Raw genomic sequence first — 11,731 nt, 5'->3', positions numbered from 1 at the left:
TCTGTGATTCTGTGATTCTGTGAATGTGTAATGGCATTCTGCATCAGAACACATCAGGTAGTAGTATATTATAGGAAGTAAACAGAAACAAAGCTCTCATGCAGTAAATTAGTTGGGTGGAGTATGACACAGCATGTCATCATTTTATTGCTGTTCAAATGTAGAAAAAGTGCAAAGACCACCTCTCAACAACTGTAAGTACAGAGCAAGTGGAGGAGCTTTGCTCAAGTGTATTCCTTCATTGTGATACAATCTCCTCATATGTCCATGAAAGGGTAGGAAAGGTGTAACTACCCAAACTTTTCCTGGGTCTGTGAAACTCATTCTTCAGTACTTGAATTTATTGCATTTAATAGTCCAACACTACTTTGTTATCTGCAGTTACCAGGATGCAAAAGACAAACTGGCTAAAACAAGGCTGCTGGCTCCAGCTTACTTTATACTGGGTGGAAAAAATTCTGGAGAAGGATGTGTAATAACGCGTTCCAGGACAGCTGCTCTGGATATCTGGGAGTGAGTATGCTTGACCTGACACCTGACTCAGCCCTCCAGAAGAGGACAGGTTCTGCCAATAATTGTGTCCTATGTTTCTTGTGTTCTTCTGTTGTGCAAGAATTTGCTTCTTTAGCATCACTAAAAAAAATCCATCTGTATATAGTATATACTATATATGTACTTACTATATACTTAGAGAAGAAAAACATAAATATATACCTCTTTTCCAGCCTTGACATCAAGAAAGGCACATGGTATGTGTTAGAAACAAACTATGATCGCTGGAAGCCCCCACTAATCTTGGATAATCGTAGAACACCTGCAATGAAATGCCTGAACCAGACAACGCAAGAGGTAAACATCCTCAAAAATACCTCACCTTGCTGTTTTGACACTCCTGAGTTACAGTACTGACCTGATACAGCCGGGAGCGTTGAGGGCATTTGCAAGCACTTCTGTAATGACAGAAGTGGCTAACAGTTTTGTGACAATTTGTCTGTGCTTCTGGGTAATAAAGTACCAGGTGGCTCTTTACATGGACGTTTTTAGTTTTACGCTTTCTCCTCATCTAGGTGGGTTTCCTGCAAGCATTTTCTGCAGCTCCATATGCAGGGGGATAAACTTGGAGATACTTTGAGAGAGATTTTAATTGTTTCCTGAGCTGTTTTATCACCAGTGAAATTCAAACACACACTGTCCAGCAGCAAATACTGACACTCAACTGTTCCATACTGTACTGAGATCTGGTCTGGTTAGGTTTTTGCAACCCATGTTCTGATCTCAAGATCTTAAATATCTGTACTCTTAAAGCGTTATCTTATTAGCTCATTAAGCAGTAAAAAACTTACAGTTCTTAGCATTTACACTAATGGGTTAATGTCCATTATCATCAAAGTATTATTTTCTTTCAGAACCTCTCCTTACCAGCAATTTATGATGTTCTCTCCACAAAGCCTGTCCTCAATAAGGTAATGCTTCTATTTTTGCAGGAAGTTTACAGTGGGGGTGTGTGAGGCAGACCACTAACTACTGTACATCTAAGGAAATCACAGTGGTACATTCAGGGTTTTTTAGATGGAAGCATGCACGTAAAACCAAAACAAATTCCATGCTACTTTGTAAAAGCAAAATGTAATTCCTGGAATAGCTGTTTTCCAAAGGCCCTACAGTTTTAAAGCTCTGAGTAGCCTGAGTCCTTTTGTCAAAGCTGGCTCTGGTTTGAGGCAGCATTTGCACTACACACATCTTAAGGACCCATCTAATCTGAATTAACCTCTGACCCATGCCCTTATAAGTAGCATGAAACAAGTTAATATACCTCATGGTTTAGGCATACTACAGTCACATTCTTGCAACAGATGCTTTAGTCTGAATTTGAGGTTTTGGTGTTTCATTTTTTTTTAAAAAAAAAAAGACTAAAAGGGTGAGAAGAGTTTTGGAGTGAGAAATTTAGCCACTATATTCAGACACAAGCTATTCATACTTGCATGTTGTTCACTAAATAATATAAATTTTAGTTGAACTGTTCAGCTAGTATCAGAGAGTTTTCAATAATTACTGTAATGAGGCTTTCTTCTTTTTTTTTTTCTTTCTTCTTCCTCCCACCTACGTATTAGCTGACTGTGTGCACAACGCTGATGGCAGTGGATAACGGTCATACAGAGACTTACCTGCGGGAATGCCCAGATCCCTGTAGTCCTTGGTAGTCCGGTACCTTTCCTATGTTGGAAGCTGCTTGTCTGAATTGGAGGTCCTCCAAGAAAAAATACTTCTGAAAAAAGATTTCTCAGCCTAACTCCTTTCTTCAGAAATCTGATGGCTATATATAAATGTCAATGAGCTTCTAACAATGGAGGACCCTATCTCACACTGGACTTTCTTGCTTTCTGATCAGCAGTTCTGCTGACGAGAAATGTATACTAATGTATGTTTGGTTTGATTTCAGCCATTTCTACCAAATTAGTTCAGCAGTTAGCTCTAGATCTCTTCAGTCTTAACAGTATTCTTGGTTTGGTTTGTAGTTGCCTTGTGGGTTTGTTGTTTTTTGTTGTTTGGCTGGGGTTTTTTTAGATTAAAATACTTCTAAAGCAAACATGAGGTAAAATGGCATCTATGAAGCATGAAAAAGAATTGGATATTAGAAGGCCATCTGGGACAGTGCAGTTCTGTTCTTCTTTCCTAAGCACTAAAGATGAAGTGCTAGTGTTCTGGTCCAATATGAGGATATCTCTAAGATGCCTTGTTATAAAATAACCTACCAAGGGTCATATCTAGTCACAGAAACAAGGTTTTAGGGAAATACCAACAATGAGATCTGAGCCAAAAAATGTCTTTTCACTGATTTATAGATCTTTTACTGAAGCTCTTTCTTGGCCTGTTAACAGTTTTTGGTTTGTTTTTTTTTTAATACAGATTTTTCTGTTGTCTCTAAAAAAATAAATGTTAATACAATAAATATTCTTAAGAACTACTTTCTTTGACCAGAGTACACATGAACTGATTTCATACCTCAGGGAAAGTCACCATGCATGTTACATATCACATGGCAGAATGGGCATTCACTTCAAATAGACTGATTTTAACAGTGTCTGAAAAAATGATTTATTTCTTAAACTAACAGTTAAAGCTATTACTGTAATGGGAAGTAGCCACAACTACTCATAGTGGTTGGGTTGTTTGGGGGAATTTCTTTTGGTTGGTTGTTTTTTGGAAAGTGGGGGAGGGAAGCCAAGTCAGACTGCACCATTGGCCAGAATTCAAATTAAGAAGGTAAAGGTCCTTTAGAAACAGAGATAAGTACAGGCACCCTAATATCCTAGGAAGCAGATAATGTAGAAGGCAGTAGCGTTATCTATGTCACTGGCTGCGTTGCTGAGACTAGTTTCCAGTGCCAACTCGTGTTTTGTAACATGTGAAGAGCAGACACTGGAGAATAGGCTTAGGCACTGGTATACGTGGTGGTTCACTTGTAATCTTCTCTTAACCACCCTAGGAAAGAAGTGATATTCATATGCCCATTGAGCCATGAATTTAAAGTTGGCACTGGTGTAAGGCATGTGTTTGCCGTGTCTTCAGTGTCTGCGGAGATGGTATTGCATAAAGCATTCTAACTAAAACCTGCAAGTTGTGACATCCAGTCACAATGGGATTCTTGATAGCCAGGACAGGCAAAACAGTATTAGTGAAGTGCAGAAGTTCAGAACAGAGGAGATTGCAGTTTTGTGTTCCAAACAGTAAAGGCTACTATAAGATTTTTTTTTTTTATAATTGCAAATTTAACACTAAGAAGTCTACACGAGGGGAAGCAAGTCATTGTCCATAAATCTGAGATGCAAAGTCAACTTTCATCCAAGTATGACTGGCTAAGTTTTATTTAGTATTGTTTCTTTTTTCTAAAAGAAACATTGAAAGATAACCTTTAATCATCCCTTGTTTCAGTACAAAGGATGATTGTTGATGAATGAAACTTGTTTCGGTTTCAGCAAACTGTAACAGGTCTCCCTCCATCAACACTGGAAGAAGCAGGGACAAAAGGAATGCTATTTGCCAAATAACTTTATCAGCTGATAAAGAAACATGGCTTCTGGCTGAATAAAATTACATTCTGGGCCTTAGAACAATGCCTGTAGTAGCACAGGCAAGAAGCAATTCAAAGGGGTGTAAAGCACTGACACCTTGAGAGCACACAGCAATCAGCATCCCACTGTTTAAACTGATGTTAAGAAAAGGGCTGGTCTAGTTGTACACTGAATTTTTTTTTTAACTGAAGTATGCAAGCAGAAGCGTGTTAGCATGATTGTACTACCAGAGTCCATTTTTAATCTCAGTCATGAATACTGAACCTGTGTAAACCAAAATCAACATAGCAGCATGATTTAGAGTAGGGAAAAAATCCATGTATAGTGTGAAATGCAGCTTCTGGGCCATTTGATTCGTATGGAATGGTTAAACCAAGTCAAATGTTACAGTCTGTACCATGAAGGGCACATCATATTCTCCTGAGTTTGCACCTTAATCTGGTAGGAGGTTCTTCAGATTTATTTGGAATTAGTTGCATAACAGCCATAATCAAATTACTTTGCCATTTAAAAATAAGTAGTAAGTCTGCTTGCTTAATTAGTCCTGTCCCACTTTAGCATCCGTGGAGCAAGGCAGTGTAGACTATTTACAGTCATTAACTAATGAGCTTTCAGTGTGTCCCTTGTGCAAGACAATGCACATTTCCACACTGGAAATTGCTTTACAGTTGCAAAAGCACAGCTAAATCCCATGGATGTCTGGCCAGAGCCCGCATGCCTATGCCTGCTATTGACTAAAATAAACAAAGCTGTTTAAAACCAAAAACCCCAACAACTCTGTCTTACTGTGTCTAGAAAAAGTGATGAATGTGATTAATTGCTTATTGATTTAACATTCATCTGTCAGCTCTGAAAGCACATGTTCTGAAGGTTTTCTCAAGCCTGACAAAAGTTTAATTTGCTCTTGTTACAGATAGAAATATCTATTTTTAACCTCAGTTTACTGCCTCCCCCTGCCTCTGCTGCCCTAGGCATTGTAATGGAAGCTATGAAATGTGTACAGCTACTTGTAACTTTGGGATTTAATTTAGTATGGGTTTGTTTTTCTTTTTTAAACTGAAAGACACAAAGAACACAAATGGGTATGTTTCTTCATATTCAATTGCTGTACACGTACTTGAGGTACCTCACAAACACTGAGAGGATGATCTGGGGTTTTTTTAGGTTTGTTTTTTCCCTAGGTCAAGTAAGCAACCACATGTATTTTATCTTTTAAATAAGAGATTTACACAGCTTTCCTAGTTCTGTTGTGAAAAATCATCAAATACTTGCAAAAAACCCATATATATGTAAACAACAAGACAAACTGTTTTTTATTATCACTGCATAGTCTAGTTCTATGAAGAACAGCCTCAGTATGTTAGCTTCCAGCAGATTTTTACTGTTAATGTGAATAAAAAGAGTTAATCCAGTGTATTCTGTACTTGATTAAATAAGGCATTGAAGGAAAGACACAGCACTTGTTTGGGTGCTGGCATTTAAATGCAAAAAAAATGTCATTTGACAAGAAAATTTTACACCTCTACAACTTCAGAAACCCATGCACTGAAGCCTCGTACCATTTCAGAGGCAGGAAGAATGGCCTCTCCCATGTCAAAAAGCAAAATGTTGGCAGCTAGTGAGGACAGGAGAATCTAGGAAAGGAATTTGATTCTATCAAAATCAAGCATTAATTTTGGGACACACATGAAAGTGAGTTTGCATTAGAGTCAGTTACAAGTTAAGGCTTTGCTTAGAAGCAAAACTCCAGAGCAGCGCCCATAGACGTCCTGGAAAGTATCTGCAATGAAAGCTGAGAGAGTAAATAGAAGACTTGAGCTGGAGCAAGCAGACATGAGGGACTGTGGCCTGACAGGAGCAGCTGAGAGGTTTAGGCAGGCACCGCAACTAACAAAATACTCCTCCCTCCCAGCACACACACCTGTCCCACCTTCACACAGACAGCTCTTTGGGCTACAAGGGGAAGGAGACAGAAACAAATGCAAACAAAGAGCTCAAAAGCTTGGATTTCACCTTAGTGGCAGCAGCAGGCAAATGACCTGTTTATGCCATGGATTGTCAGATGGACTCTCCTGCTTTTGGAGGACCAGAAGTGTTGGTGAGAAAGGCACACCCAAGCTCTCTGAGCAGCAAAACCTCTCATCCTTTGCACCAGAAAAACAAGATGAGCCAGAAAGAATAATGCTCAATCAAAGCAGGGGCAGAAACCACAGTTTGCCTTAGGAAGAAGTCTCCAGTTATTTATGCATTTTATAGGAAGCTGCTTTTGACTGTTAAGAGAGTCTGGAAACACAACATACCAATTGGCCAAATGCTGTGATCAAGAAGCAGGCAGACCATGCAGTTGTTCCCTTTAAGTCTGCCTACCAGTTTTTCAGAGCATCGTAATTTGTGGTATTAAAGATTTTAAAGTTCTTTTGTACCTCAGTCTACCCCCCCATACTCTTTTACTTAGAAATGAGGACAATAGTTACAAAGGAGTTGGTCTGTTTACATACTGAGAAGCACTGTACTCAGGACACTTTCTGATCTACAGTGAATCAGCTCTGAATTATATTAATTGTATATGGGACAACCTCTCTCGGTCTAATTTGTTTTGCAAAGTTTGTTCTCCTAGCTCAAGGTTTATGCATGAGCAAAAGAAGAATCCCAGTAATGAGGCTGCCTCTGTGGGGTATTCTGTATTTAAAGTAACTCCAGTCATAAGGCTTGCTTAAGGTTTTCCACTATTAGCCTTGCCTGTCTTTCAGTCTTGCTGAGCTTTCTCTATTAGGCAAATGTAGAAAAAAAATCATCTCTAGACTTTTCCCTCTTTATATTTCAATGAGAATGATTCCTCTCAGAAAGATAAACACCAAAAAAAAATTTTTTTGTCTATAAAAAAATATAGATCATGAGCACAGAGTTGGGGCAAAGTGCTCAAGTGCCATCTTGTTTTTAAAGTGGAACTTTAATTCAAGTACCCAGAGGTGTTTGGATTAGACACAGCCTTTTCCCGGGCTACACTCACTGTCTGAATTACACCAGTATTTAAACCTTTCAGTTCACATATAATTTGCATCAGCCCAGTTCCCAAAATGCTATATTCGCATTCCTGCAAGAGGTGTAAAATGCACCATCCCCTGAGAGCTGGAAACAGTTCTGTTAAGAGAACCCCATGCACCTGCAGGAGGTATACCTTCTGCATGAACCAGGTGGGTGAAAGTAGAAGTGACTGGGATGGAGAGAGGGAAACAGGGTGGGGGGAGAGAGAGAAGCAGGAGCCAGAGTCTCAGGAGATGTCAGAGGAAAGAGAAATCAAACAGAAAAGGAAGACAGCGGAGAGTAGCAGGCTATGAATATCTAGCAACTGCAGAGTACTCCTCTATTGACCCTATTATGCCCTAAATTCAGCACTCCTTTGCTGTCATCTGAAACCCCAACGAAAATGTGCCTCCCCACCCGCAGCAGCCTTTGGTTAGTAAGTGCTGTTACCACATTTTTTCAAGTTTTGCTGAGAGACAGTAGATCTAAGCTCTAAAAAAAATTTTGACATTAAAAATACATATTATCCCAAGCAACCATTCTTTAGATGTAAAAGCAGGTAAGTTTCAACAAAAGTGTACTTAAGGCTGTGAAGCATCCAGAAGCCAACAAGCATAGCAGCCACTCATTCCCCTTCCTTTTGGGCTGGGATACAGTTTCTTTGTACGATCCCAAAATTCTTTTTAGAGAGATCCCTTATTTCACTCACTGCACAGGACTGGCTGTGTTCCTGTGATGAATGAGGGTGGCGTAATAAAGGAGAAAGGCTTCTGCTTTGTTCTAGCTTTCAAGGCAGTAAATAAGATAATGCCTTGCGAGAGAAAGGATGTTGTTCCACACCAGGCAGGTCTAAGTACCTACTGGGGCAATTGAATTCTCTCCCCATTTCTGCCAGGTGCTGCACAGGCAACCCAGCAGGTTGTGTTGTTTGGCAAGTACCCCCTCTGTGATACCAATGGTCGTGGTCTGGAAGTACTAATCACAGCTGCAATCAAGATGCAGGGAGCTATGCTGCAATCACATGAAGTACTGTAAAACGTAACCTATTTTTTTACATCTCAGTTCAGGTTCTCAAAATTATCTGCCAATCTTGGTGTCAAATTCTGTACCTCAGAGCTCCATGTGTAACACAGGCACAATATCCTCTATCTTTCTAGATACTGGGAAGATTACAACATGAACTAATCCAAAAAGAGGTCTAAAGCCTTCAAGCAAAGCTGATTTAGTTTGATACCAGTATGCCTTCAAGGATCGTGGAATTAGGTAATCCAGAGAGAGCACCATAGGAAAACAGAAAAGAAAATTAATCACATCAGTGCAAGGTTTGGATGGTTCACAAAATAAGCAGGGCTTGGCCACATGCTGAGTGCTGAACATCAACACCCTGCGTGTTGGCTGAAGCAGAGACATTGTGAAAGGGACAGCATGGGGAAAAGAGGAGAGATGCAACTGTGCGATGAACAGTCTTGTGTGTACAGAGCAGCAGGTTACACAGGGGCACTTGGTATAATCCCAGTATTTTCTTATTTTGCCCATGCTTGAATGTATGAGCTAGACACTTAGAGATTTTATTTTTTAAACTGAGGGTTGGGTATCAGTTGATGTAGAGCACATAGAATGCAGCAGAACATAGCTTCCATGTGCCTGTCTGGAGAAAGGCAGAGCAGCAGCTGTCAGGCCTGGGGAAGACAATAAAGCAACTTATAACAGCTCCCGCTTGCCCAAAGCAAAGTGACTCACTAACTTTTCTCCTTCAACCTCTGATCAGACTCTGTATTTACCTCTCCCACCTGAGACTGCTCAGTTGGTTACCTGCCTCCTCTTCATCAAGTAGCCTGCCAGTGCAGTGCATGCTCATTCCATTCGAGGTGCATGTCCCAGCCACCCAAATGGGTTTGAAATGAAGCCAGGTGACTGTGCCCATCCCCATCTCAAACTCCTGCTTTCAGTAATGTCTGCATTACACAACATTGCAACAACATTTCAGCATGAATTCTGCTTCCCACGGCCCTTGGTGCCAGGGCTACCCACAGTTAGAAATACCTGCTCAAATACCACACTTTTTTTTTTTGGCTTGTGACTTTCACTCCTGCTCTGAGCACTCAAGACAAAGGCAGCCCAGCACAGCCCCTACAGAATGGCCTCCCAGCCGCCAAATGGGCAGACACCTGGCTGCGCAGCACCTTTGCCACATGGAGACTCACCTCTGCTACACGGAGGTGAACTGTTTACCAAACAGCCCTGGTGGTGTCAGCCGCAGCTGGCACAGGTGATTGTGATTTCCTGTGTCTGAAAGCAGCGTTACCAGCCAGCCCATCACTCTCCTTAATTTAGAAAGCTGTTTCATGTTGTCTTGTGATCTGGTTCTACACCTCCACACGCAAGCTGAGGACTGTCACATGAATAACAGCGCTGCGGTTACACGACACTTTCCCTGTTCAAAACACTCGGCAAGGAAACCCATATTATTCATTGTAAACATTTCCCACAGGCTAAACCCAACAGGTACCAGCAAGTAGTCTTGCTCCTTTGCATTTTCTAGTATAACGTGGCAACAAAGGAGCATACTCAAGAACCCCTACATAGAATGAGGTGTATCTCCTTAATTTTACCTATGTGAATATTTTAAATTTGCAGTTGAAGGTTTATGCCAATTATACTTCTCAGCTGTGGGCATCTGACAAATAGTTCTTTATTTAATGGAACAAAAAGGAGTATTAGCAGGGCTTTTCCCAGCATAAGGCATGAAACCAATCCCTGCTACGACAAATCACAAGCAAGAGCAGAGCTAATCTCAGGGTTTTTTTTTTTTTTTTTATAACTGCCCGTTCCTGCAGTTTCTAAACTGCAGCCTCAAATCTTTGAAGTATTTTGAAAGCTAAATTCTTGGTACAGCTACTAAAATATGAGGCTTCTTTTCTGATATTGAATATTTCTCCGCAGCACTACCTTCTGTAGTGATATTTACAGATGTCAGTCCCACAACCTGCCCTATGCAGACAAGCTCCCACGCCTTTGGGGCTCTCTATGGACCCATGTGCCAGGTAAGTTTAAGAGTCAGAGTTCCAGCAACAAACAGCAGCAACAAAAGCACAATACATGCTGCAAGATGTCCCAGGAAGACCTAAGCCATGTCACTGCAGGACACCAGCCTCCACTGTGCATGTAGAAAAAAAACACATAAAAGACATGGATTTGAGATGGAATATGATGATTGCAATCCTAACAGAATTCAGCATTTTATCCCTGGAGCATACAGTGTCTAGCAACCTGATTTCAACATTATTTTTAAACACAGATGTCTAACCCATAAAAGGGAATAATAGTATTCATAACTTTATCTTCTAGAGAAATAAACTGAAAAAATACTTTTGTTCCCTTTTGAAGGCATAAGCTGCCTAAAAAGATTAATAAGTAAAAATACAAAAACTAGTAAACGTATTAATTCCAGCTTTTTTCTTTGCAAAATGCTAACATTTCCAGGTTTGTCTGGCTATGAAAGCTCCTAAACACAAATTACAAAAATTACCTATATTAGATATTTGTTTTGCAACATCAAAAAGAGTTAATTACTATGTTACTTCTAGTCATCTAAAGTCATGCTAATGAAAACACTAATCAAAAATTGCAGTCACATATATTTTCAATCCCTGCCTGTTGTAGGCAGACTTTATTGAGCAATAAGGCTGAATTTATTCAGTTGCTAATGAAATGTGATTTGGGGACTCTCTTGCTCCAGCTGGGTGATAATTAGGGCTTATCACAGATAGGTCTAGGAAAAGGCTGGGAAATACTTAAGCTTGTTTTGCAGTTACTTTGAGCTTCTAGGAAAGGGGTGATTCTTCTACAGTATCAACCTGAAGTTTTCCTGCCTATATGAGAGAGGTAATGATAAGGTTTTGAACTTATTTGCAAATGATATGGTTATATGAAGTCTGGTAAAGGACTACTTTAATAAAGCTTTCTGGTTTAGTGTCTTTAAAAGAGTGAGACGGGTGATTTGCCTTCTCTGGCAGCTCAAGTAAAATGTTAATTAAGCAACTAGCTTCAGAGAAACCTTGCAGAACTTGCTCTATGTGATGCCTGTTAATTTGAATTTCTGCTTTTGATAGTTGCCTGCCAACACAACAAGCAACTCTGTGTAGGCTTCCCAAAGCAAGAAGAGGATCTGAAAAGGAGTTGTTGCTTATGTGTAAAAACAAAGCACTGTATTCCTCTCTCTTTGGTGAAGATTATAATGGCTCCATGTTAACTATATGCAGAAAGGCCTCTCAGGCATTGAAGTTACTGAATAATTATTAAAATAATCAATGTAATAAAAAGGTAGCTCCCACTCTCATAAAACTAAGTACTTTAAAACCAGCTAAAGGTAGGAGACTGTGACTTTTAAGCTATCTTGTCCATATGTGCTATCAGCTGGAAACAAAGAAAAAAAAAAAAAAAAAAGACATGAGTAGCAAAATACCTGTCTCCTTAACACAGACTATAGTTTAGCTGCAGAGAAGATTCCTGTCTAAAGCCCTTCTCTCTCTCCCAGGAGTTGCTCCTCTTCCTCCTCCTTTCTTTGACAAGGGTGGCCTTAAGTTCCTTTTAAAGGGAAACTGCTGCCTGTGAATGAAAACTGCATAACAGCT

At 40.0% G+C, this 11,731-nt stretch overlaps 1 protein-coding gene across 1 annotated transcript; it reads left to right on the top strand.

The window, feature by feature from the left end:
* Positions 1 to 381: 381 nt before the first annotated feature.
* Positions 382 to 2,599, top strand: ASAH1 (N-acylsphingosine amidohydrolase (acid ceramidase) 1; the record flags this gene model as incomplete). Its single annotated transcript, XM_010079544.1, has 4 exons — positions 382 to 513; positions 726 to 849; positions 1,407 to 1,463; positions 2,112 to 2,599. Coding segments are annotated over 4 exons (403 nt in total), but the record flags the coding sequence as incomplete, so codon positions are not given.
* Between the last annotated feature and the right edge of the window lie 9,132 nt (positions 2,600 to 11,731).

Source organism: Pterocles gutturalis, unplaced genomic scaffold (genome assembly GCF_000699245.1).
Source record: "Pterocles gutturalis isolate BGI_N339 unplaced genomic scaffold, ASM69924v1 scaffold11164, whole genome shotgun sequence".
In the NCBI taxonomy this organism is placed as follows: Eukaryota; Metazoa; Chordata; class Aves; order Pterocliformes; family Pteroclidae; genus Pterocles; species Pterocles gutturalis.
This window is presented reverse-complemented; position numbering and strand designations above follow the sequence as displayed.